Below are 25,086 nucleotides of genomic sequence, written 5' to 3'. Positions count from 1 at the left end.
GCGGGTGCTGCCTGCTGACGGGTCACTGTCCCTGCACTGATCTCCGGGTCCCCGCCCTCCGGCTTGTGCGCACGCGGAGCCCAGGGAAGCGAAAGGAGAACGGGCTGGTGCTGGAACTCACCCGCGCTGAAGTTTCCAAGAGGATTGCCTTTGCTTCTCCCGAAGTCTTTCTTCCGGCTGGTGTGGCTTTGGAGGGCCACCTCGGCGATCCGAGTTTTTTAAGGGGATCTGGGTGCAGCTCCAGACGTCTGGGACCCACCCGTGTGCACGGGCGGTTTTTATTTCTTTATTTTTATTCGTTTTCCTCATTCGCCAATCTGCTTGACTTAACTTTTCTTTCCACACCAGCTACCGCTTCTAGGGTATAGAAAGTATTGATACAAAAGGCAAATAACATCCATCCATCCCCCCGTAAAATGCTCCAAAGAGCTTGTTTCTCTGGGAATTCTAGACACGGCCTCTAAGTGTATAAAACCCATCAAAGTCCATCGAGACGAGGAGACGAAATGGCAACCGATACATTAAAATCTGTGCGGCTAAAGGTACAGGGTACTGGAGAGATGAGGGAAGACACCCGGTGCGTCTTCCGCTAGACTCACCGCACCTGCCTTAGTTGTTGCTAATTTAAAATGAAAAAGAAAAATTGGCTAGGGAAATGATCCAAGTCATAGAGGGAAATGTATTTTTTCCTCTTAAAAGTAAAAAAAAAAAAAAAGGAAAAAGAAAAAGAAAACATCTCCACAATTAAGGAGCCAAGGAGCCCAGTGATTTGTCCAAACGATTAAAAAAATATGTGTTTATGTATGTGGAGGGTGTACGAGGAGGTCAGAGGACAACTTTCAGGAATCCGTTATCTCCTGCCACCTTTATGTGGGTGCGGGGGATCGAACTGAATTCATCGGGCTTGGCAACAAACACGTTACCTGGTGAGCCACCACACCCACCGTGTACAAATGATTTTTAAAAGTGTTAAGTGGAGGAAAGTTACTTGAAGAAAGTCGAAGGATCGACGTGGAATTTGCACCCATCAAGACTTTGCCTGGGAGACTCTCGAGGAATTTGAATGAAGGTGGTCCACGAGGCCAGATGGGAAAACAAGGAACCAGAAGGACTCTTTTTCAGCCAAGCCACCGAGGCCTACGTGTGTGTACCTTTGGTGTTCTTGCTTTTCCAAAGGAGGTCTTTTGAGACATCTCCTTACCCCAAGGCACGAGAGACAATTCTGCACTTTGTGACTGCTATCAGGAAATTGAAAGGCTCGAAAAGCTTCCATTAGATGGCATTGCTCTGAGCGTCTTGAATATCCGTCAGACGTGTCTCCTTGATAACTGTTGGTCACAGAGCATCATCAGGTCCTCAGGGTCACTTCGCTATCTACTTGAGAGTGTACTCAGAGCCCAGTGGTGTTCACAAAGGGGACGGGATCACTGGGGCTGCCACCTACAGCCTCATCCGGCTTCCATACCTAGAGCAACTGGAAACGCATCCTTAGCTTCCCCCAGATATGCTTTTGCCATTTTGGAAGAGTAATATTTTTTTTTTAAACCTATTTCTTTATGCCCATTAGACTCAATTTTCCAACTGTTTTTTTTAACTCTGTAAAATAATTGAAGAGAGAGGGTGTTGCTTGTGTGTGCATGTGTGTAGGTGTTTTTTTTTTCTCCTCTCAGAAAACACTAACTCCATTTTAGTTTCGAAGCCCCGACTTGTGAATGACCGTTCTAAGAACAATTCACGGTGTTTAAAGAATGATGCGAAACTCGTTCGAATTGCTGGATGCTAAAGTGCAGAACTCACAAGTGTAGACATCTCATTAATGGTTGGGTAGAGTAACACCTTGGCACAGCCGAAACCTGTGTGCTTTGTCAGAGCCACACGTCTCTGCACGTCGGGCAGGTCGCTGGGGCTTTGTAACTTAATATGCTTGGACTGTTCGATGCCGAATACCTTCCCCGAGACTTTCTTTGTGGCTCATTTTTATGAAATGCTACTAGAACATAATATAATTTCATTTAGTGTTTCTTATGATGTCAGGGAAGCTATGGGTGTATTTTATTATCCCTGCAAAAGTAGGGGGATGGAATTTCTGTATGATTTTTCACAAGTGAATGCCATTGAATACTTATTTTGAACATTTTTGCCCTTGATCCTATTAATCCTCTGAACCCTCCCCCCCCCCCCCCCCCCCGCAGAAGGAAGATTAGAATTAAAATAAATGAGAACTAGCCATAATAAAAATAGGTTAGGTCTTTTTATATTCCTGGCCTTGTGAACTGGAACATTTCCCTCAGTTATACACAGAAATATTTCATCTCCATCAATGTAGCATTGAAAGACTACATAGAATATCTTCTTTGTCCCCCAAAGCCAGCCCAAGTTCCCTCGCTCTTATTCCCCATATTTCTTTCTCCCATATTTATTGAACATTCTATGCCTTGCTTTGTCAAATTTATGCATTTCTATATCAAACATGAAAGATAAGAGTTTTCTCATTAGGGTTACAAATCAAACACAGCATGAATGTAGGTTGACCACTAACGTTTCAAAGAGGTGTCTTCAAACCAGAACAGTGAGCTTGCTTAATTTTACCATTTTTCTAAGTCCTAGAAATAAGCAGTAGATCTTGAACATTACCGTCTCTTTCATGAAACTGACTCACTGTTTATTTCCCGGAACACTAGTGTATGATTTCAGTTGACTTTAGTCTTGCTGTTTAAACAGGCTATTGACTTCCCTCACGCCAGTGTAATAATTAGCAGACATGATCTCTGGAAAACATGAAAAGGAGGTAATCCTGGTGACCGTGGTGGCCAGGTTCTAAGCAGGGTCAGCCCTCCTCTGAAACACTGAGGTTGGCCTGGTGACTGTGAGAAATCCTGAACACCGGCGTCATCAAATACATCTTTAAAAGCAAATGAATTTTTCGGTATACTGGTTGACACTTTAGTGAGGAAAAGCTTAATGTCCAAACATACACATTTCTGATTTGTGGAAGAAAACTGAAAAAAAAAAACACAAAAATCTGGTGACCAAAAAAAAAAAAAAGCCATTTCCAAACTAATGATCTGTCAACAGAACTGGAAAATCATTTGTGAATGAACTAAATTGCCTTGTGGACCATTTTGTAGGAGTGTGTTTTGCACAGATAATATGTCTAATAAGGACACATTCTGAAAATCAGATTTTCTTCCTTCCCCCCAGCACATAGCCGCCATGCAGGCTGTCTCCAGCAGTCAAGCAGCACCACCTTATGGAGGACTGGGGGAAATGACTGACTCGTGTATTTCCCTAAAATATTGTCTATTGATTTAAAATCATAGCAGCCAATGAGGCCGTGGGTGATGGTCTTCACTGACAGTCTTGACGCCTTCTTGTTTTTCAGGCATCAGATGCTAGCTCGGAAAAACTCTTCAACACTGTTCTTGTAAACAAAGGTAAGACCCTCCCCCTCTATTATCGTAAATGCTTGGCTTTAAAAATAAATACGCATCTCGTTGTCATTGTCCAAGAAGAAAGAGAAAAGGAAAATCCATGTGGTCTTTTTGTCTTCACATTCTACGCTTTTGCTCACTGTGGAATCTGGATGTTTTTGAGAAGCGGGAGGGAAAGTTCACTTTGAAAGGACGTACTGATTCCTGGTTTAAATTGGTCGGTGGTGTGAATTTCATGTAGGCAGCTGCAGTAGAGAAGAATGTTTTTTACAATGTCTTGGTTGTGGGTTATCAACTTCCCGGCGGTCAGAGTGCTATCGACAGTATGTGTGTACCTCAGATGGTAATAACCAGGAGGGTATTTAGTATTCACGGCATTATAGCCATAAGCCAACCCTTCTTCTGCTCTGGGCTCTCTGTAAAGTTAATAAATGTGCAAGAGGGCAGAATTTAAATGCGCACTTCCCCATTTATTTCTTCCAAACCTCAGTCTATGGAGTAAGAGAGGCTAATGATACCGAGGTACATTCAGGGAAGGCTCACCCTAAATAACTACCAGTAGGCTTCTCACCAGTCTTCATTTGCACGAGTGTCATTGGACATGTGGAATTTAGGGGAATCTCCATGCATTGGCTTCAAAGAGTGTGTAAGCTGAAAGGTACAAATTACACCAACCTACCTTCCCCTTCCCACTATAGAACCTGACTTAGAGGCTTGTGGGATAATTGCCAAATAAAGGCGTGCTGGCCTCTGTTCCATTAAGGATGCTTAGGAGCTCTGGACCGGCCCTGGACCAGGAGTTAGGTACCCACGGGATGCCCATGGGGTGAAATGGGAGACTATTTCAGCAGACAGTTTATTTCATTTTTAATTTTATTTTTTTAATTTTTATTTTTTTTCTGCTCACTAGTTAGTAAGACATTTCTGTGTACAGTTATTTTGTGCTCTGCGATTATTTTGAAATTGAACCTACCTTGACTCTAAATAGTACATTGTATTTAAAGTTGTCCCCGGGGTCTGTGTGCTTATACGTTTGCTGGGACTCCCAGAATTAATGTCATATTGAATATGATCTTGTATTTTCATTGCATGATACGATTCCAGCTTTATATTCCATCATATTTTTTAATGGCCTGAGAAGTCTGTATACATTTGTTATGTATAACGCTGAAAGCCCAACGAAAAGCTGATGTGGGTGCCTGACAGCAAGCACATCTCCCTCAAGGGTAGGAATGTGTGATTGTTTTCTGACCCTGCGATTGAGAGGAAAGAATTAGTGGGCCTTGGAGGTGTCCTTGATAAAAAAGAAAGGTGACAGGAGAGGAAACTGAGGCAGGGCAGGTCACGACCCAAAGCAGTTTCTAGAACCCTCAGACCTCCCCTAGCCCAGGCACATACACTTCCAGTCCCCGGGGACAGTGTGTTTCTTGTGCTAAATTAGCAATAGCCCTTTCTAAGCTGGCTCTGGGTTTGGCTCTGACTGCAGCTTGAGAAGGAGAAAGAGGCAGCCTGAGGGCTGCAGAGCCCCCTTCTCTCTCCTTCCTGTCTCTTCTGTCTTTTTCCCATCCCACCCCACCCTTGAGTTTCCAGTGCAACACTTCCCATGTTCTTATTTTTGTTTACTTACACTGAGCGATGTGTGGCATCTCTTTGGCAGCGAACAGTCATGCCCCTGACCGGGTGCCTTTCTTCTGAGCTGCTTTTCTGAGAGTAGTGAGGGGGTGATTTCAGTTGCCTTGAAAGGATTAAGGTTTCTTTGTGTATACTAAAACCAACACAGGCTTTTCTCCTAAGCTTTGCTTGGGAAACGTACACAAGCATTTTAGTTGATGACTGGATCATTCCTTCGCCCCTTATTTCCATCAAAATGGCCTTTCTTTCCTCCCCTGGAGTTTCCCCTTAATGCCTTATGCTAATTCCTGTTGGTAGCTCGGATGACAAGCGCCTGAATCCGGTGTGTGCCAAGTACAGGTGTTGGCGAAGTAGACCGACTACCTGGTCCTCACAGCCCCTTTCTCCCTGGAGAGAGAGATTGAGGGAAGCCAGGGGTCACAAACAGCATCAGCATAGTTTTCAAACTGCTAAATATCAGAAAAACAACTACCAAAAAAAAAATCATTGTGTGGCATTGATGTCAGTAACTCTGGGGAGACAGGTGCAGTGAGCCTCACTAGGCTCGTGTGGCTTGGTGTCTGTCTTTCCTCCTGGTAGTAGCAGTAGTGCTGACTAGAGACATGGTTGGCAGGTCCTTCATCTGTCATCTTCTCTCACATCAGGTTCAAGTAAGCCGGGCTTGCTCGCCTAAAAGATCTCTGTGTACACACACACACACACACACACACACACACACACACACACACACACACACGTGCCCTGTTTTAAAGCTTTGCAAGAAAGGACAGATTGACACCAGGTAACAGACACAGCTGGGGAATTCTTAAAGGCCTTCTCTTATTGAACAGTTTTAGCAAGGGTGTTCCGGGAGTCTCACATTGGCACTCTTCAGAGCCAGATGTTCAAAGCCACATAGCACCCCCTCTCCTTCGCGGGAGCCTGGCAGTCTTCTGGCCTCAGAGTAGCAGGCTTAGCTGGGAAGGTTGTGCCTCCAAGCCTGGTGGTCTAGTGGGTGTGCAGATTTGGTCCATAAAATTTCACTGTTGGAGGGCAGTGGTAAGCTCAGAAGCTGATTGGGCCAGGGACTGGGGAGTTGGCAGCTTTGGTGTTGGCCTGCTCAGCTTGGAGACAGAGCCCCAGGCTGTAACAGCAAGGGGCCGTGGCTCAAGTCCATCCCTCTGCTTGTGAGCTTGAACAAGCCATTTAGCGTCTGCAGGTCAGAATTTTCAATCCTCCGTAAATCTAGTTCTGGGCCAGCACCTCCAGTTGGGATAAAGCAGTTAATTGGCAAGGGGCATGGCTTGGAACAGACAGGGGCATGATGAATATGTGTTTTCTGTAACTTACCAATTGATTTTTATTTAAATGTTCCTGTGTTGTAGACGCAATCCAATTCAGTGGAGTACAACCCACATAGGTGTTCCAAAATGTTGCTTCTTTTGGTGCCTTTTATTTCCAGTTTTACAGCAAGTTAATCAGGTGGCGTGTGCTTGCTTATACACACAGCATACCCTATGAGAAGGGAGCCTTTCCAGAGAGGCATGGAGTCTGAGCCTGCAAATTGGAAGGATTATCGCTGTAGACTGAAAAAAAAAAAATAGCTCAACTTTAATCAAGGTCATGGTTGCCTTATCTAATCTCGATGTGTTTAAATGTTTACAGGATATTCATGTGAATTTTATGAATCCTTCTGTCTTTGTGATTCAACCATCTGCCAAAGGAAAAATTAGTTTTCCCATGGAGGCAGAAGCAGAGAGAGACTGACTTACTTACTGCCCTTGTGTTGGGAACTGAACAGCTATGAGAGCAATAGGCTCTGTGAGTCCCCATCTTCTGGAGTGTGTTGTGCTTAAGGGAGCTTCTGGGAGCAGGGGAGAGAGCTTACTAGGTAAAGTTCTTGCCTTGGAAGCATGAGGACCTGAATTTGGATCTCCAGAACTTTCTTTAAAAGCCAGAAATGGTGGCTAACTCCTGCAGACCCAGCAGTGGGGAGGCGGAGGCAGGAAGATCCTTGGGACTCACTGGCTAGCTAGCTTAGCCTACTTTGGTAGCTTTCGGGAAGAGAGACCCTGCCTCCAAAAAATCAAGATAGAGGGCCTGTGAGATGACTTGGCGGATAAAGGTGCTGTTCTCTTAGGTGTAGCAACCTGAATTCAATGCCTTGAATTCATGGAAAGCTGGGAGTAGAGAACCAGTTTCATAAAGAGGACCACGAAGTGGTCCTCTGACCTTTGCACATTTGCCATGGCAACCCACATGTGCTCAAAAGCGCACATACGAACACCACCAACAATAATAATGAGGGGAATAGAGATTGAGGAAGACACCTGATATCAACTTTTAAGTTTCCACACATATGCAAACATGTATACACAATACATTAGATTCTCTCTCTCTCTCTCTCTCTCTCTCTCTCTCTCTCTCTCTCTGACTCTCTCTCTCTCTCACACACACACAAACACACACACGCACACACACACACACACACACACACACACACACACACACAGGAATTTTCTAGTTGATTCAGCATGGCCAATATTTATCCCCCCTTTTTTGTTTGTTTTTGGAGACAGAGTTTCTCTGTGTAGCCCTTGCTGTTCTGGAACTCACTCTGTAGACCAGGCTGGCCTCCCCCTCCCTTTTTTAAAGATTACCTTTTATTTTTAACTATTTATCTGTGTATGGGTTTATGCACATGGGTGCAGTGCCCAAAGAGGCCAGAAGAGGGCATCAAATCACCTGTAACTGGAATTACAGGTGATTGTGAGCTGCCTGAGGTGGGTTCTGGGAATCACATCAGACCCTCTGAAGAGCAGGATGCACTTTTAACTGTTGAGCCATCTCTCCATTCCCTGTTCTCCTTTCTCACTTCCCATAGCTCCTCCTTGGCAGTTTGGCCAGCCGGATGTGTAGGCAAGTGCACACACATTCATCCTGCCAAGATGATGAATCTCTTCTAAAGCCCTTAGGTGGCTGTGGAGCCGAGCTCCCTGAGGAAGGGAAGGAAGCGCTCTGCAGGCAGGGAAGGAGAGCTGACAATTCCGGTCTGCTTCCTACCAGCCTGGTTGTAGGTACTGTCTCAGCTAGGAGAGGAGGGCTGCCACCTCAGTTAGCCTCACAGTCCCTTTCCCAGGATTCCTCCTGAAGCCAACCAAGGCAGACTGCAGGGGGAAGATGCAGGCGGTATGTTTGACCTGGTAATCTTCCTCACCCCACTTTCCACCTCTGTCCCTGCTTCATTAACCTCTCCTGGGCTGACATGAGTAAATGTCTGGACACTCGCTCACTCGGGCGCCAACAACTGACTATAGAGTAATGAATGATTTCACCTAGGTCCCACTTGGCGAACTGGTTAGTGTATTGGCCTTACTTCCAGAGCACAGGTGAGGGGTTATTTACAGGAGTGTCTGTGACTCCCAAAGCAGCGACACCAAAAATCTCACCCTATCATGGACGACAACTTTGTGGACGCTGCATCAGAGAGTCCCCCACTTTGGTTCATTTTCTACCTCCTGTATATTCTAGAATCCCCCATGATCCCTTGCAGCTGAGGGGAGGAGCTGAGGGAGTGATGGCTAAGTTCCTGGATGAGGTTCCTTTGACCCTCCTCTCCTCCCACTAAGGCTATTAACGGCTCTTTTACAATTACCATAAGACCTAGCTACCACTGCGTATTGTTCTGTTCAGTAAGTTGCCATGACTACCAGGCAAGATAATCTCTACTCCAAACTGGATGTGGGATGATCCTGTTATGCCCGGAGGTGTTTTGTTTTGTATTATTTTTAAAGCCATAATACAACAGTCCCACAGTGTAGACTTAGACCCTGCTAGGGAATATCCCCTGAGCTAGTTTAAAGAGAAGCTGTGACTCTCTCAGGGTTATCTGTGAGGGTGGTGGTGGGGAATCATCTGGGGAGCAGGGGAGACACGGGTAGAAACATCCAAATCCTGGGGTGAGCATCTTCAGGAAAGTGAAGGGGCAGTGAGGTATCACCTACCAGCTAGGCAGACTCCTGCTTCATCTCCAACACCAACGATGGGGAAATTCTCATGGACGTTGTGTCACCGTGAGAAGTACCAGGGAGAACGCTTGGCCACCATGAGCTCCTGGTGACCTCTTCAAGGCCTTACCATACCAATTAGAGGGACATGCTTGGGCTTTTCTTGGGTGGTTGGAAACAGGATTTCCAGTGGGACACACAGTCAAGGTTGGTTGCTGTAGTGGTTTAAAATGAGAAGTGTCCCCATTTTTAAAACTTGGTCCCCAGGTGGTGGCAGTGTTTGGGGAGGTATGGGGTGTGGCCTTGTTACAGGAAATAAATCTCTGGGGGCCTTTGAGATGAAAAGCCTAGTGCCACTTCTGGTTCAGGCTGTCTTATTTCAAGCTGATGGTGAAGGATGTGGCCTGTCAAGGTGGTGTGCTCCAGCCACCAGACCACGTGTCTCTCCACCAAGATGGCGCTCATCCTTCTAGAACTGTAAACCCCAAAAAACTCTTCTACAGATTGTCTTGGACATGGTGTTTTACCATAGCAACAGAAAAGTGATTAATACAGGTTTGTCGGGTGATTTGGGGGTCTGCTTTTTATCAACATCAAACAGACAGCCTGGCTATTACCTTGAGAGCTGAGGAGATGGGATGAGAAACCCGTTACCCAAACACACGGCGGGGCTGGGGCTGGGGTTTGGTGGGTGCCGTGCTTATGTAGCGTGAGGGAAACCCCGGTTTCCATGCGTGTCTCTGCATGGACCAGATGTGGTGGCTCCTACCTGGACTCACAGCACTCAAGAGGTGCTAGAGGCAGGAGGATCAGAAATCCAAGCTCGCCCTCTGCAATATAATGAGTTATATAACGACACCAAAACCAACCAGAAGTCCTGTCTCAAAACCAGAAAAACTAAGGTATGGCAAGCAACTTCATGTATAAGAAGTTGTTAATAGCCACAGTGTTAACTTGTATTGGTTAGCTTGGGAGGAAAAGGGCTCCATGGTTTGAATACTTTTCTTGGGAAAAGTCCCTCCCCTAAAGTAGTTACACACACCTAAAAACAATACAGTTGACTGTGGAGTAGCATAAGGAGGTAAATGTGGCTTAGACTTGATACCCCTTTATCATGAACACAGGAGCCCATGGTACAGCCCCTTGTGATGTCTTGGGTTTAGAGTAAAGAAGACTGTCGGGTCAAGCCCCAACCTCATGAGTAAATTGGGCCAATTTTAGTCTCTGCAAATTAGTTCTGTTTTTATCGACTCTGAAATCCCAGATAAGGGGAAGGTAGAATATTGTTCATTTTTTATTTTTTCTTCCTCGGGGAGTGTGTGTGTGTGTGTGTGTGTGTGTGTGTGTGTGTGTGCGTGCGCGCACGCGCGCGCGCGCGCGCGCAAGCTCAGAGCTGGCTTTCTTGGGTTTTGAGAGATAGAAATGTCTTACATGTGGAGAATTAAATAGTGTTGAAGGGTAATTGGTGCTTGATGTGAGACAAAGGAGTCAGAAGGAGTTCGTTCTTCTCCCAACCCATACCACAAATAGCACGCAATCAGGCCCCTTTTGTCATGGAAATTGGCCTTCCTGTGGAAGTCTGACTCGCACATACAGAAGCCGTTTGTATAGAATTATTCCTGGAGAATTCTGGGAAACAGATGCCTTGTCCTGCGAGTGTAAAATTGCCAGCAGGAGACCAGAAATACTCCACGTGGGGAGAAAGTGCTTCCCTCTGGATACACAAGTGTGTGTGTGTGTGTGTGTGTGTGTGTGTGTGTGTGTGTGTGTGTGTGCTGTGTGCACGTGTGGAAGCCAGATGCCCTGGCTGGGGGGTCTTCCTTGACCATTCTCCAACCTTATTGTGCGAGATTGGCTTTCTCACTGACCCTGGAGCTCACAGGTTAGGCCAGCGGGCTGGGGCTCCCGTCCTGTCTTCTTCCTAGTTCTGGGATTACAGGTGTGCCATGAATAGCTTTTATATGGATGCTGGGGATCACACTCACTTTAGCTTCCAGCTGCCTCCCCAGCCCCCTTACTCAATCAGTACATTTATCCAGTTGCTGCCACCTGGCTTTCTGAGGGACCTGTGGGTGGACAGGAAAGAGTTGCATCCCACCGCAAGCATTTACTTGTAAATTGTTGAGAGCATCTCAGGTGATCTTCGTGGTATCTGAAGGCCCAGCTCTGGCCAACCCTGCCACTTTTCCAGAAGAAAGGAGGAAGGCCAGCTCCTCAGATCCCCGAGTGTCCCTGTGACCAATCGGGAACCCAGTACTATGCAATGCATGTGTGTCTGTGACTGTATACAAAACATACGAGGAGTGTAGAGGCCAGAAGTTGATGTCCAGGATTTTTGAGGCCAGAAGTTGATGTCCAAGATTTTTGCTCTCCACCTTATGTTTTAAGACTAGGTCTCTCGCTGAGCCTGGCTGCGTTGACTGGCCAGTAAGTGCCAGGGATCCACCAGCCTCTGTCTCCCCAGTGCTAAAATTACAGAGAGGCCTCACCACCTTCCACTTTAATGTAGATGCTGGGGATCTGAACCCTGGGCTGCCTTTGCTCGTGTGGCCAACGAGTTACCGCGTGAGCCATCTCCCCAGCCCCTAACGGTCTCTTCACGAATGTTCAGACACTCTGATTTATTTCTGAGCCCACGAGAAAGTCCTTCACTTCCTTTATTGGGAGATTCCTGCATCCTTTGTCGGAAATAGTTTTCCTTACATCCGGCAGTTTTGCCAGAAAAGCATGAATGCTCCTCATCCGCCTTCAGCCCATTCCCGGGTACGGGTATGTCATGTTTCCTTTGGACACTGGTGTAGTGTCTGGTTGTCTGGGAGAGGGATATAATCACAGTAGGCCATTGTGATCATCATTAGTGCTATGAAAACCTCAAAGTCTGTGTTGCAGACCTGCAGTGGAAGGTGTTGACCACCACAGCTCCTTCCTCTGTAGTAAGGCTTTCTAACCCATCTTCCAGCCCCAGGTGTGGTTTCCTTCCTGCGGGAAGCCTGTGGGCTATCCCATGCTTCTGGGTTATTTCAAGTTTCTGTCAACTACCGGGGCAAAACAACAACAACAAAAAACACCCAACAACAACAACAACAACAACAAAACCCACGATGTTTTCTCCCAGAAATGTATGTTTATTTAACTAGGTTTCTTTTCTGCTTCACAATCTGGATTCCATTCAGTCAGTTACCACTCCAATTAACTAACAATTATTTAACATTAACAGTAATTACAGACGCCAGTTAAGCGCCTACAGATGTCAACTGTTAGCCTTGTACCTAATCACTCAATGAAACGGAGAAAGTTCAACAAACATCAATTAGCCCAGCAATTAGTATGAGTTAGCAAAGAGCGCGTTATCATGTGTGTGTGCTGATTCCATTTATTTTATTTTGGCAGTAAAACACATGCACACATGCCCACGCCCACATGCACACGTAGACACACACACACACACACACACACACACACACACACACACACACTCACGCAGTGAGTTCTTCAGATAAGATAAAAACTATTTATTGTTTTACGTCTTACATAAGAAGCCTTGCCTTGCCTGGGCCTAAGTCAAAGCATTCTACCCTGGAATTTATTTAGCAAACACAATTGGTCTTGACGACTTTAAAAACCCAGTGCCGCTCAGGCTTAGGAAGCAACTTTGGTGAACTAGGAATCCAGTAAATATACTGTGAAAGAAAATGCTAGAAGACGTCAGTGGAGAAAATGATTGATTCACACTTGAGTAGGCTGCTCTGTGCATCACGGATTTCTCCCAATTTATTCCTGAACCCGCAATGGAGAGGGCACAACGGTGATCTTATTAATTTCATGGTGCCTGAACTTTCACTCAGCTGTCTTTTATGTAGCCCGGAGCGAACATCAAACTATTTTTACCTACTTGTCCCAGTCTATGCTTTAGAAAGTAGGAACAGTTCTTGTTGGAAGAAAATCCAATTCTCGAATCCACCAGGGAGAACCTGGGCCTGAAATCTCACTCTTTTCAATTTGTATGTACCTGCAAGTCGTGGATGCGCATGTTGTGTTGGGGGGTGGGGTGGGGTATGAGTACCATATCTTGAGAGTGTCATGTCATATGTTTGGCAGCAAGAGGACAAGGTCAGGTGTCAGTCTTTATCTCCTGCTTTATTGGAGACAGGGTCTCTTGTTTGTCTCTTCGGACATCAGGCTAGTTGCTTGTGAGCTTTCAGGGATTCTCCCGTCTCTGTCTCCCATCCCACCATAGGGACCCTGGGATTATAGACACATACTGTCCCAGCTAGTATTCCATGGGTTCTGGGGGTCCAGAATCAGGTCCTCGTGCTGGTTGGACAAGCATTTTACCCACCCAGCCACATCCCCAGCCCCACCTTGTTTTTTTGTTTTTTTTTTTGTTGTGTTGTTGTTTGTTTTTGTTATTTGAGTCTTGGGTCTCTCACTAGTACCATGGGCTTATTTATTGCAGATTAGGCTAGTCTGACTGGAGAGTCGGCCCCAAGGACCCGGCTGTCTCCAGCTCCCTAGTACTATGATCACAAGCCTATGCCACTATATATATATATATATATATATATATATATATTAAGGGCTCAGGAGATCAAACTCAGTTCTTGATACTTCAAGACAGCACTTTACCAACTGAGCCATCTCCCCAGCCCAGCTCCCCCTTTTTCTGTGACTCCTCCCAAGTCCCCTCTATCTCCTCCATTTACACTGAGGTGACTCCCAAGGGTTGGCCCAGTTTTGCTGGATTTACCAGGAGCTGGCATTCCAAGGCCCTACCCCTGACGTGGTGTCTGGAGATCTCTAAGAGGCTGTGTGTGTCTGTCTTTCCTCCTGGAGATGATTTTCCACAAACTCCCGAAGCCTGGGGATCGGAATGGAAGAAGCTAGTCCCCTGTGGAATGCTCTCCTGGGTCTCCATGGGTCTAATGTAGCAAAACTTTCCATGTGGGCAAACCTCCCAATGCCACCCACATCTTGTTCTGAACGGCCCTTGGCTCCCCAGTCTTTGTGATCTCCATAGAAAGAATCCAGAGAAGACTCCTAGCGCCGTAGTAAAGAAGACACATGGTTTATTGTAGAGTGATGGAAGACACGCCCTTAAGGGATGAGAGTGGCTTGTAACCAGCGAGACCCTTGTCCAGATACATACCGCAGGCAGATTTCCTACTATTTCTAAAGTCTCTGGATAGAGTTTTCCTGGGGGAACAGGTGATTAATGGTTCTGTGTGGACCATCTCTTCTTACAGTAGCCGGCAATGGGACATTCTTGTTATTTAACATTGAGAGCCGTCTAGCTAGTAATCTTAAATGTTCAGGCCTTCTGAAACTAGGTTTAGATACTCAACCATTAATGGCCTTCCAGGCAGTTCAGGATGCCATTTCTCCCAGGGCCAGACATATGACCCAGGTCCCATTGGTCTGATCAGTAAGCAGAGGACTGTATGTAGTTCCAGCCCTGGGTTTTACAGGCTGTTGGTTATCAGAGAGTCCAGCCTTCTTGTCCTCTAATGCTGCTGATATCAATTGTGCAATCTGTATTACTTACTTTCTTGTTGCTACAACAGAAGGTCTTGTCTTAGTTAGGGTTATCGTTGCTGTGATGAAATATCATGAATAACAACAACTTGGGGGTGCAGAAAGTTTATTTCCCTTACACTTCCATCTGACTGTCCATCACTGGGGAAAAGTTAGGACAGGAACTCAAGCAGGGCAGGAACCTGAAGGCAGGAGCTGATGCAGAGGCCATGGAGGGGAGCTGCTTACTGGCTTGCTCATTAATCGGGGGGCTTGCTCAGACTGCTTTCTTACAGGACCACCAGCTCATGGATGGCACCACCTAAATGGGCTAGGTCCTTCCCCATCAATCGCTAATGAAGAAAATGCCTTACAACCAGATCTCATGGAGGCATTTTTCCATTTGAGGTTCCCTCCTTTCAAATGACTCTAGCTTGTGTCAAGTTGACATAAAACTAGCCAAGGCAGACCTGATAAAAGCAGCGGTAAGGAAGGGTTTATTTTTGGCTCACCGTTCAAGAGTACAGTCCACCATGGTGGTTGCAGAAAGCGTGGGACGGGAGCATAAGGCAGCTGGTTACACTGTACTTGTAGTCAGGAAGCAGAAAGAGATGAACACTGGTGCTCAGCACACGTTCTCCCTTTAACAGGCACTGCATTTATTCATTTACTTATATTTTGTGGGCTTGTGTGTACATGTGTGGGCTTATGAGAGCCCCGGCCTGTGGGCGGAGGTCAGCAGACAACTTGCAGGAGTTGGTTCTCTCTTTCCACCATGTGGGTTGCAGGGATCGAAGTCAGGTTGTCAGGGTTAGCAGCAAGCACCTTTCCCCATCTTGTCAGCCCTCTTTCTTTGTATTCCGTCTCGAACCCCTCCATACCTAATCTGGGAACTCCATCACAGCCATGTACAGAAGATTGTTTCCCCGGTGATTCTCGATCTTGCCAAATGGGCAACCAGTATTAACCCTCACACGACAGAACACCAGTATAGACTGATCCCAGGAGTGGGAAATAGAGGTGTCCTTGTTATTGGTAAGGCTTATAGCAGAAAGCCTCCATGACGGACAGGCTTCTGTGTTGAACCCATTGGCTAGGACACAGCCGCCGCCACACCATATCGGCCCCTGCGCCTTCACATCAGTTCTAGGAGCTCTGTCGGCCTGCATTGGTAACAAAACAGGTCAGAGGCCGACCGACAGGCTCAAACTAGGTGTGACCCATGTGTCAGCCCATGTCCTCCTGTCCTTATTCGGAGATGGGGCTGAGAAGCAAGCCCCTTTGTGACACTTGTCTTCGGAGACAGGAAGGAACGGAGACACACCCTAGAACGTTTCTAGACACATCCTCAAGTTTCAGCCTACATGGGGGGTGTTTTGCTCTTTCACATACTTGATTGGCCAAAACAAGTGACTACCTGGCCTGCCCAGTCTGGCACAGCCAGCCCAGGAAGCTGGTGTGTGTGTGTGTGTGTGTGTGTGTGTGTGTGTGTGTGTGTGTGTGTGTGTACAGTACAGTGCGACAGGGGCAGAAACAGGGTGGTGTGTGTGTGTGTGTGTGTGTGTGTGTACAGTACCGTCCAGTACAGTGCCCCAGGGACAGAAACAGGGTGTTGGCTCCTCTGGAGCTGAAGTTACACGTAGGTAGTCCTACCCTCTGACTGGGCCATCTCTGGCTGGCGTTTTGGGTGACTGCAGATTGGTGGGCTTGGTTTGCATAGCCCTGGGATAAAGCCAGCAGGCTCTTCAGTAGATCTGTTTCCCTATAGCCACTTCCTTAATTCCTGTTACCTTCAATCCATTCAGGCCTCGTAAAATTAATTGCTTCCTTGTATTTACTCAGTTTCACTTACTGCTGGTTTTTTCCTCCTGTTATTTTATTTATTTAATTTTTTTTTTCTTTTGAGACAGAGTTTCTCTGTGTAGTCCTGGCTGTGCTGGAACTCACTCTGTACACCAGGCCTTGAACTCACAGAGATCCGCCTGCCTCTGCCTCCCGAGTGCTGGGATTAAAGGTGTGCGCCACCACCGCCCGCCCGGCTCTACACTGGGTTTTTGATGCACACATAACATTTTACTTTCTGCTCACTCACCCACCTCTCCAGTTGCTGGTCTTTTTTTCCTTCCCCCACATAGTCTCCCATTCTGCCTTTGTGTCACGGGTATTCCATATGACTTTCTCCTTCCTTCCGCTCCTCTCAAAGTCCATTTTTTCCCTTTATGCCGCTACCCTTTGAAGGACTAACAGAAGAGGTGCTTAGGAGAATGACCTCTAGGATTTCCAGAGACTTGTTGGTGGGCTGGCCAGGCTATACAGAATTAGTCTGTGGAAGGCTGACCTGGCAAATTTGGATGCAGAGTCACTAGAGGGCAAGGTAGCTGAACCACAAGAGAGCTGGCCGCGGGGTAGTAGGTGTTGTGGTGCCCTGGCCAGCTTGAAATGTGGGCATACATGTGTTGGAGACTCCCAGCTCTAACACTTACCAAAAGAAGGGTCTGGGGCCATCACCGTTTTTATTTTCTTTCTATAAAATGGGAGTAATCAAACCTGCCTCTTAGAGCTATTGTGGTACTTCAGTGATGTCATTATATATTAAAGTGCCCAGCCCACCAAGTACCTTGATCTAATTATATACTGGCTAAAGCATTTTATATGCATGACATCATCTAGACTTCCTGCACAGAAGATCGTGGTGATGCATGCCTGTAATCTCAGCACTTGGGAGGCTAAGGCAGGAGGATTGCTGTGAGTTTCGGGTCAGACTGAGCCACATGATACCAGGGCTACATAGTAAGGCTCTATCTCAGAAAACCAAAAATAGCTAGGTATAGGGGCACATGCCTGTAATCCCAGCACTTGGGAGGGCCAAGGCAGAAGGATTGACGTGGGTTCCAGGCCAGCCTGTCTCAAAAGAAAAAAAACAAGAAAAAAAATATGAAAAGAAAGAGGGAGGGAGGGAGGAAGGGAGGGAGGGAGGAAGGAAGGAAGGAAGGAGCGAGCTTAGAAATAAAGGAAGTACAATAAGCATAGATGGCATTTATTAAGGACTTAGTTTGTTGTTTTTAATTATTAAATCTTATTTGTTTTGTGTGAGTGTGTGCCATACTGTGTTTGTGGAGGTCAGAGGACGACTCAAGGGAGTTAGTCCTTCGAGCTCGGGCCATCGGGCTCGGTGGCAAGTGCCTTTGCCCGCTGAGCCGTCTTGCCGGCCCCGGGGAGTTGCTCTTTGTCTTCAGCATTCTAAGCTCTGTGAAAGCCATTGGTCAGATGCGGACACTGAGATTCAGAAAGGCAAAGTGACTCACTCCAAGGGACAGAGCTGTTAAGAAATGGGTCCACCTGGCTCCAAGGCGCGTGCTTCCCAGACTTGGGTTGTGGTCGGCCCTGGCATTGTGGCAGAGCATCGAGAAGGGAGGGTGGGTGTCTTCCCTGAAGGGGGTACAGAACAAGATGCCCGGTACTGAAAACCCTGGGAAAACTGGGTAATCCGGGAGGATGTTGGTCAGGACCCCATCCAAGAGAGGTTATCCATTTTTATTTCCCTTCCACACCTTTCCAGGATGTTTGATGTTCCCTGGGGTTACTAGATACTTGAGCCTGATGGAGATGCTCTTGGGATTTCCCAACACCCCTAGGTGCCTAATTATTATCTGATCAAAGGTAACCCTGATTCTCATCTTCAAGCTATCGCTCCAGGGTACAACCTAAGGCATCTTCACTTGCCTCACCCTTAGGAAGATGGGTCGAGACAGGGTCTCTTTATAGCTCAGGCTGCCCTGGAACACACTATTTAGCAAAGATTAGCCTTGAACCACTGATCCTCCTGCCTCAGCCTCCTAAGTGTTGTGATTACAGGGGAGCCTCACTTTCTAAACTACTGTGCGAGCTTCATTTCTATGCTTTTGATAAAAAAATACCCTGGGAAGATGCAATTTAGGGGAGGAAGGGGCTTATTTGACTTATAATTCCAGGTTACAGTCCATCCTTGTACAGAAACCATAGAGGTGACTGTTCACACCATATCCACACTCTAGAGCACAGAGAAGCAAACACACCCATGTTGCCTGCTTGCTTTCAGCCAGCCTCCTCCACTATTATACAGCCAGGATCCCCTGGCTAGGGAATGGTGCCACCCACAGTGGGCTGAGTCAAATTAACAAGCAAGACAGGCCCCTTCAGACATACCCACAGGCCAGCCTAATCTAGGCAGTCCCCCCATTGATACTCCCTTCTTGGGTGGTTCTAGGTTGTGGCAAGCCGACAGTTAAAACTCAGCCAGCGCCATGACCTACCTTCTCCACAGGTCTCCTGCTCATGAGCGTTCCTTTGTGCCTTGCGCCCTGGTCTACTTTGCAGCCCAGTTTTATTAGGAATGAGCTAGTATTTTCCAATGGGGGCATTTCCATAGCAGCCAGTGAGAGAAGTCCTAAGTTAGTTCGACTCCCAAGTCTTTGCCAAGCAGGAGGAGGTGGTGGCGTTTTGTCCAGGTACATGCCGCAGACCTGCTTGCCTGACCCGCATAAGACTACTCTTGCAAAGGAGGAGGCCGGGCGCACACTATTGCTTTTTTCTGAGAGTCCCTTTGAAGAGGGAGATGTCTCAAGTGCTCCCCTTAATAGGCTGATGTGGGAAGCAGTTATATTTGTCCGCCTTTAAAAGCCACTTGGAAAACATTTTCGCCCTCTTATCTGTCACCTTTCACATCTCTCAACAGAGTCACACTGAAACCTAATTTTAGCCCCGATGACATCATTTTCTCATTATCTGCCTGGAGCAGGGAAAGGGTTTCCCAGAGGAAATCTCCTGGCCCTGAGAGCCCTGCTCTTGCCGGGCCGCTTGAGCCGATGTCTTAGGCTTCTTTAGCCATAAAGTTCATCCGGAAAAATGTTTGACATGGAGTCCTCCGAAATCAGATTTGTCAGCTATGAAACAAATGATGTCAGTGGGTGAGAGTCGAGGGAGAGAGCTTGATTTAATACAGTGCTTGCCATGCAGGCATGGGGACCTGAGTTCGATCTTCAGAACCCACATTAAAAGAAAAAAGAAAGAAAGAAAGAAAGAAAGAAAAGAAAAAAAGGCACATAACAACCAACAATACAAAACCCGGCATGATTGTGTGTACTTGTAATCTCAATCAAGGCAAGCAGATCCCTGGGCCTTGTGGCCAGCCAGCCTCGCTGAATCTATGAGGTTCAGGTTCAGTGAGAAGTCCTGCTCTCTACCCCCCCAAAAAAGATAGAGGGGCTGGAAGGGTGGTTCAGTGGTTAAGAGCACTTTGCTGTGCAGTCAGGAAGGCCGGAGTTTAAATTCAGGTACGTTGGTGTTTTACCTGCATGTATGTCTTTGTGAGGGTGTCGGGTTCCCTGGAACTGGAGTGACAGACAGTTGTGAGCTGCCATGTGGATGCTGGGAATTGAACCAGGGTCCTCTGGAACAGCAGTCAGTGCTCTTAGCTGCTGAGACATCTCTCCAGCCCCGCCCCCGCCCCTTTTATGCCTTTTGAGACAGGGTTTCTCTGTGTAGCCCTGGCTGCCCTGAATCTCACTCTGTAGACCAGGCTGGTCTCAAACTCACAGAGATCCGCCTGCCTCTGCCTCCCTAGTGCTGGGAGTTTTTGAGACAGGGTCTCATTATGAAGACCTGAAACTCAGTAGAGAGACCAGGCTTGCCCTGAACTTGTGACAATTCTGACCTAGACTCCCTAGTGCTGGGATTACTAATGTGGGCCCCATCTTTATAAGGAAGATCTTCTAGGTAAGGGGAATATTGGATGAGCCTTAGAAGGGAGGGAAAGAGGGGCTGGAGAGGAAGAAGGCTTAGTTAATAAAGTGCTTGGTGGACCCGAGCCTGATTCCCCAGAACTCACTTAAAAAACAATGTTTAGACAGATGGATCCCTGGGGTTCCCTGACCAGTCAGTCTAGCTTATTTGGCAAGTCAGATCCTGTCTGAATAAAGGAGAAAGGGGGGGGGGCGATGAAATGGTCCAGCGCTTGCTGCCAAGCCTGAAGACTTGATCCCCCAGACTCACACACTGGAGGAAGAGAACCAAACTCCTGTGAGTTTCTGACCTCCACACTTGGGCCCCTGTCCTGGCTGCCCCCCCCCAATAAACATAATTTCTAAGAATTAAAAAGGGGGATGGTGCCTGGAGATAAGATAGCTGAGATTGTGCTCTGGCTTCCACACCCGCGGATACACGTGTACGTGACACACGAATACACACTACCCCGGGGGAGGGAAGTCGGGAGAAGAGGGCAGAGAGTCTCCATAAAAATCCCAGCTGTTAGTTCGTGGCCTTTCGAACAGAAATAACACTGCAGTGTCTGCCTGTCTCTGTGTTGGATGGTGTTAAAGGAAGCATTTTATCGGCTTATAAATATTTACAGAACCCCTCTGTATATAAAAGTGCTTAGGTGCAGACTTCCTTTTGTACTTGAGTTCTCAAGTGGGAGGACTGTCCTGCCTAAGACCTTTTCCTGGGCTGGGCTCCCTCCCTCTTGGACTGGGAAGGGGTGGGGAGAGCTGCGGGTGGATTAGACAGACGGGGCGGCGGGAGAAAGACCTGCCTGAGAGAACCCCAGGGGCCATGGCTAGGCAGCTTCTGTTTCCAGGAGGTGACTCATGGTACCACTGAGAATTGAAATGATGCCGGCAGGGGCTGTTCAGGATCAGGGAAAGAATGTCACCACCTCCATCCATCAAGAGCTGGCAGCACACCTCGGGCATCAGTCCAACCGTCAGAGCGCTGATTCTTCCCGAGTTAATCCAGGGCTGATGGCTGAATAAGCCTACTTTCCTGTTGCTCAACAGGGACCGTAATACTGGCTTCCATCTTTCCACGCTGCCTCCACTGCCTGTTAACGTTTTGAGCTTTATCCATCGTCCGCTCATATCCCCTCTATGAGGGAAACGTTTTAAGAACAATCCTGGGCTGGAGAGTGGTATATGGCGTTCATTCACCTAACATGTTCAGGATCTCAGGTCCACATCTCAGCACTACAAAAATAAATTTATTAATGGATTAGAGGATATAGGAAAAAAAGAAATTCTACTCGGAGGGGTTTCTGTTTCTTTTATTTTTGTTTTAAAGAATTTTGTTGTTGTTAAGACAAGATCTCCCTGGCTAGCCTGGAACTTGGCATGTACACCAGGCTGGCCTCAAAGTCACAGTGATTCACCTCCCTCTGCCTCCTGATTGCTCGGATTAAAGGTGTGCGCCACCACACCCAGCCAAGTATTTGTTTTTATCACTTTTTTAAAATGTGTATTTGTGTGTGTGTGTGTGTGTGTGTGTGTGTGTGTGTGTGTGTGTGTGTGTCATAGGTATGTGGGTGCCCTTGAAAGCTGGAAGGGGACATCAGATCCTCTCCCCTTTTTTTTTTCCTTTTCCCATTTTTCGTGTGCTTGGTGTGTGTGTTTCCATCTATGGGGGCACGTGTATGTGTGGACACCTCACGTCCATGGGTTGTGGAGCTGGAGTTACAGGTGGTTCTGAGCTGTCCCTGCTGATGCTGGAAGGACAGCCAACGCTCTACCCACTGAGCCAGCTCCTCAGCTCCCTCGTTCCCTTCCGCTTTGTGTCCTGATAGGGTCTCCTCCTCCTTCCATAGCCTAAGCTGTTGAACTTCAGCCTCCTGCCTCAGGTTCTCAGGTGCTGGAGTCACAGGCATGAACCACGACGCCAGGCTACGCCAGGCTACGCCAGGCTTTTTTGAATTCCTCCAGTGTGTTTGCGGTTGTTGTTTGGTTCTGGTGGTCTTGAAACAGGTTCTCATGTAGCCCAGGCTGGCCCCCAACTCACCGTGTAGCCAAGAATCGACTCTTGCGAGCTGTCCTCTGACCTGCGTGCGTGCTGAACTCTGTTTTCCTGCTTCCATCTCCTGAGTGCTGGGGTTACATGTCGTTATACATGACTACTCTGAGTGTCTTGATAGTTTCCTGGAGATGACAAGCCGTGACTGAATGAAGGAGGCCCTGGGCTAACTTTCTCTGTACCCTGTCTAAGATGTCTGTGTAGGAGCACCCTCTTCCCTTAGTATGCATGTGTGGATATGCATGTTTCTGTGTGTGTGTGTGTGTGTGTGTGTGTGTGTGTGTGTGTGTGTATGCTCGCTCATGGATACAAGCTTTCGTGTGGAGGCCTGAGCGTGATGGTAGGAATTGTTCTCAATTGTTCTTCCACTTTATACATCCAGGCTGGTTCTCATTTAAACCCAGAGCTCGCCTATGTGGCTAGTCTTATTAGCCAGCTTGCTCTGGGAATCCCGTCCCCCACCACCACCACCCTGCCCCCCTTGAGGGTTAGAATTACAGGCCAGCTGCCACACCCATCTGTCATTTAGGTGGTAGGTATTAAGGGATGGTTGCCTGGCAAGCAGTTAACTGCTCAGCCATCTCCCCACCCTGACCCTCTTTTTTATTTATTTATTTATTTTTATTTATTTATTTATTTTTTTTTGTGGCTGAGAACCATGGGAAGGAAGAATATCCTGGATGAGACAGAAACCCTGGGAGACAAATCTCTGTGCAGGAAGCCAGGCTGGTACTGCCTGTGGGCTTTGGTGGTACACTGCACTATCAACAATTTTTTAAATGCATTATTTCATGGAAATATTTGTGTGTGTAGGTTTGTCCATGCACATGGGCTACAGCATGTATGTGGAGGTCAGAGGGCAGCTGGAATGAGTCAGTTCTTTGCCTCCACCCTGTGGGTCCCAGAGTTTGAACTCAGGCCCTCAGGCTTGGAGGCAAGTGCCGCCTTTTTAACCCTCTGAGCACCATCTCGCCAGCCTGTGAACTGAGTTTTGTGGGTTTGTTTCTTGTAGTCAGCCACATGGAGAGTCTGAATTCCCCTGTATCGTGGCCTCATCCCAGGATACCCAAAGTGTGATTTGGTTCGTAGTCTCCCAGGAAGAGGCAACTCGGAGCAAACCTTTGGGGGGACTAGAGAGGATGGCCCTATTTCATGGCCGCCTCTCCTGAACAGTCAGTGAGTGACCTGTTGCCCTATTCAGCAAGGTCTTCACCCCCAAAGCGCACCCCGCCCCTGGGTGCTGCCAGCACCTGCTTCCAGCCTCCTTTCTTTCTGAAGGCCCTTAGTTGAGGCAAGACAGCCAGCCCCTCACACCAGCTCCACCTGCGTCAGTCAGCTGCCAAACCAACTTGAAAACTGCCTACACTTAGGGTTTCGAGGCATCTGCAAAGTTGAGGCCAACTTCTGGAGCCTGCTCAGCATCCTGCCTGGTTCCCTTCTCTTCTTCAAATATTCTAATTGGTGCTCAGGCTTCTCCTCCTCAGCACATCACCCCAGCACCTCACTGACAGAACAGACCTTTTCCTGAGGGCCTCATTATACTTGATGCCTGCGCACTGGGCCAAAAATACCTTCCCGATACCTGCTCAACATCCCGGGCTTCCGAAATGACAAACAAATAATTGGGTGAACCAAGCCCCGGGTGCCAAGCGGCCGCCACCGGTGCCGCAGCATGGAGGAGTCCGTGGCAATCACAGTCACGGGGCTGCCTGGCTCGCTCGTGTCAGGGCGGATCTTTGAACAGTGGGTTTGCGCTGACACCAGAGAGTGACAGCTTTAGAAATGGCTTGCTAGTTACCTCCGTGAGGGAGCCCTCTCATGTAGAGTGTGACAAGCGGCTGTCATTTCCACACAGGTGAACAGTTGACATTCTAAGGTAAGGAAGGAGGGAGGCGGTGGGGGGCTGTGTTTGACAGCGGGTGAGGTGGGACTGCCGGAGAGGGGTCCCCAATAGTAGTGATTATTGCATGTGTGGCAGAGAAACCATCCTTAGACACGCACAATCACACACACACACACACCTACATATGCATTATTCTCTTTCCTCCGCTCGTATTACTTTTTCTCACAGCTATGAACAATTATATGTTTGAACTATGACAGAAACAACGTAAAGGGAGGAAGGGGCTTTGGCTCACAGTTCAAGGGTACAGTCCAGCCCGGTGGGAAGGCATGGCGGCGGGAGTGTGTGCCGGCTGGTCCCGTGACATCCACAGTCAGGAAGCAGAGAGAGGTGGATGCTGGCGCTCAGCTCACTTTTCTCCTTTGTATTCAGCCATGACCCCGTGGGGGTGGTGCTGCCAATATCCAGGGTGGATATTCCCACCTCCAGTTAACCCAGTCTAGAAACCCCCTCACAGATAGGCTCAGAGGTTTGTCCCTTGAGGGATTCTAGGCGCTGCCAAGTTGGCAGCCGGTGTTCACCATCGTGCTGTCCTTCTGTCCCGAGGTCGTCTCAGTTCATAATTTGGGGATGAGGAAGGATGACCGACGTCCTCCCAGCATGCTCAGAGAATGTAGTTTGGCATTCAAGCCTGCATCTCTCATTCATGATGAGGAGTCACCGCTTTACTAGTTAACAATACTTGGTCTCATAGAATGCAAGAAAGGGGCCGGCGAGATGGTTCAGCTGATAAAAGTGTTTCCTGTGCAAGCCTGGTGGCCTGAGTTCAATTCCTGGAACTAAACTAAAGGCAGAAGCAGAGGACCGA

General features: G+C 47.6%; 1 protein-coding gene across 5 annotated transcripts in view; it reads left to right on the top strand.

Moving 5' to 3' along the window:
• Positions 1–25,086, top strand: part of Auts2 (activator of transcription and developmental regulator AUTS2) — a 1,133,868-nt gene that overhangs the window by 1,034,336 nt on the left and 74,446 nt on the right. For all 5 annotated transcript variants that reach the window (XM_016002484.3, XM_076560553.1, XM_076560552.1 and 2 more), the window contains exon 6: positions 3,383–3,434. In XM_016002484.3, the coding sequence (XP_015857970.2) occupies positions 3,383–3,434 (52 nt within the window). The remainder of the gene's footprint in view (positions 1–3,382; positions 3,435–25,086) is intronic.

Source organism: Peromyscus maniculatus, chromosome 23, assembly GCF_049852395.1.
Source record: "Peromyscus maniculatus bairdii isolate BWxNUB_F1_BW_parent chromosome 23, HU_Pman_BW_mat_3.1, whole genome shotgun sequence".
NCBI lineage: Eukaryota > Metazoa > Chordata > Mammalia > Rodentia > Cricetidae > Peromyscus > Peromyscus maniculatus.
This window is presented reverse-complemented; position numbering and strand designations above follow the sequence as displayed.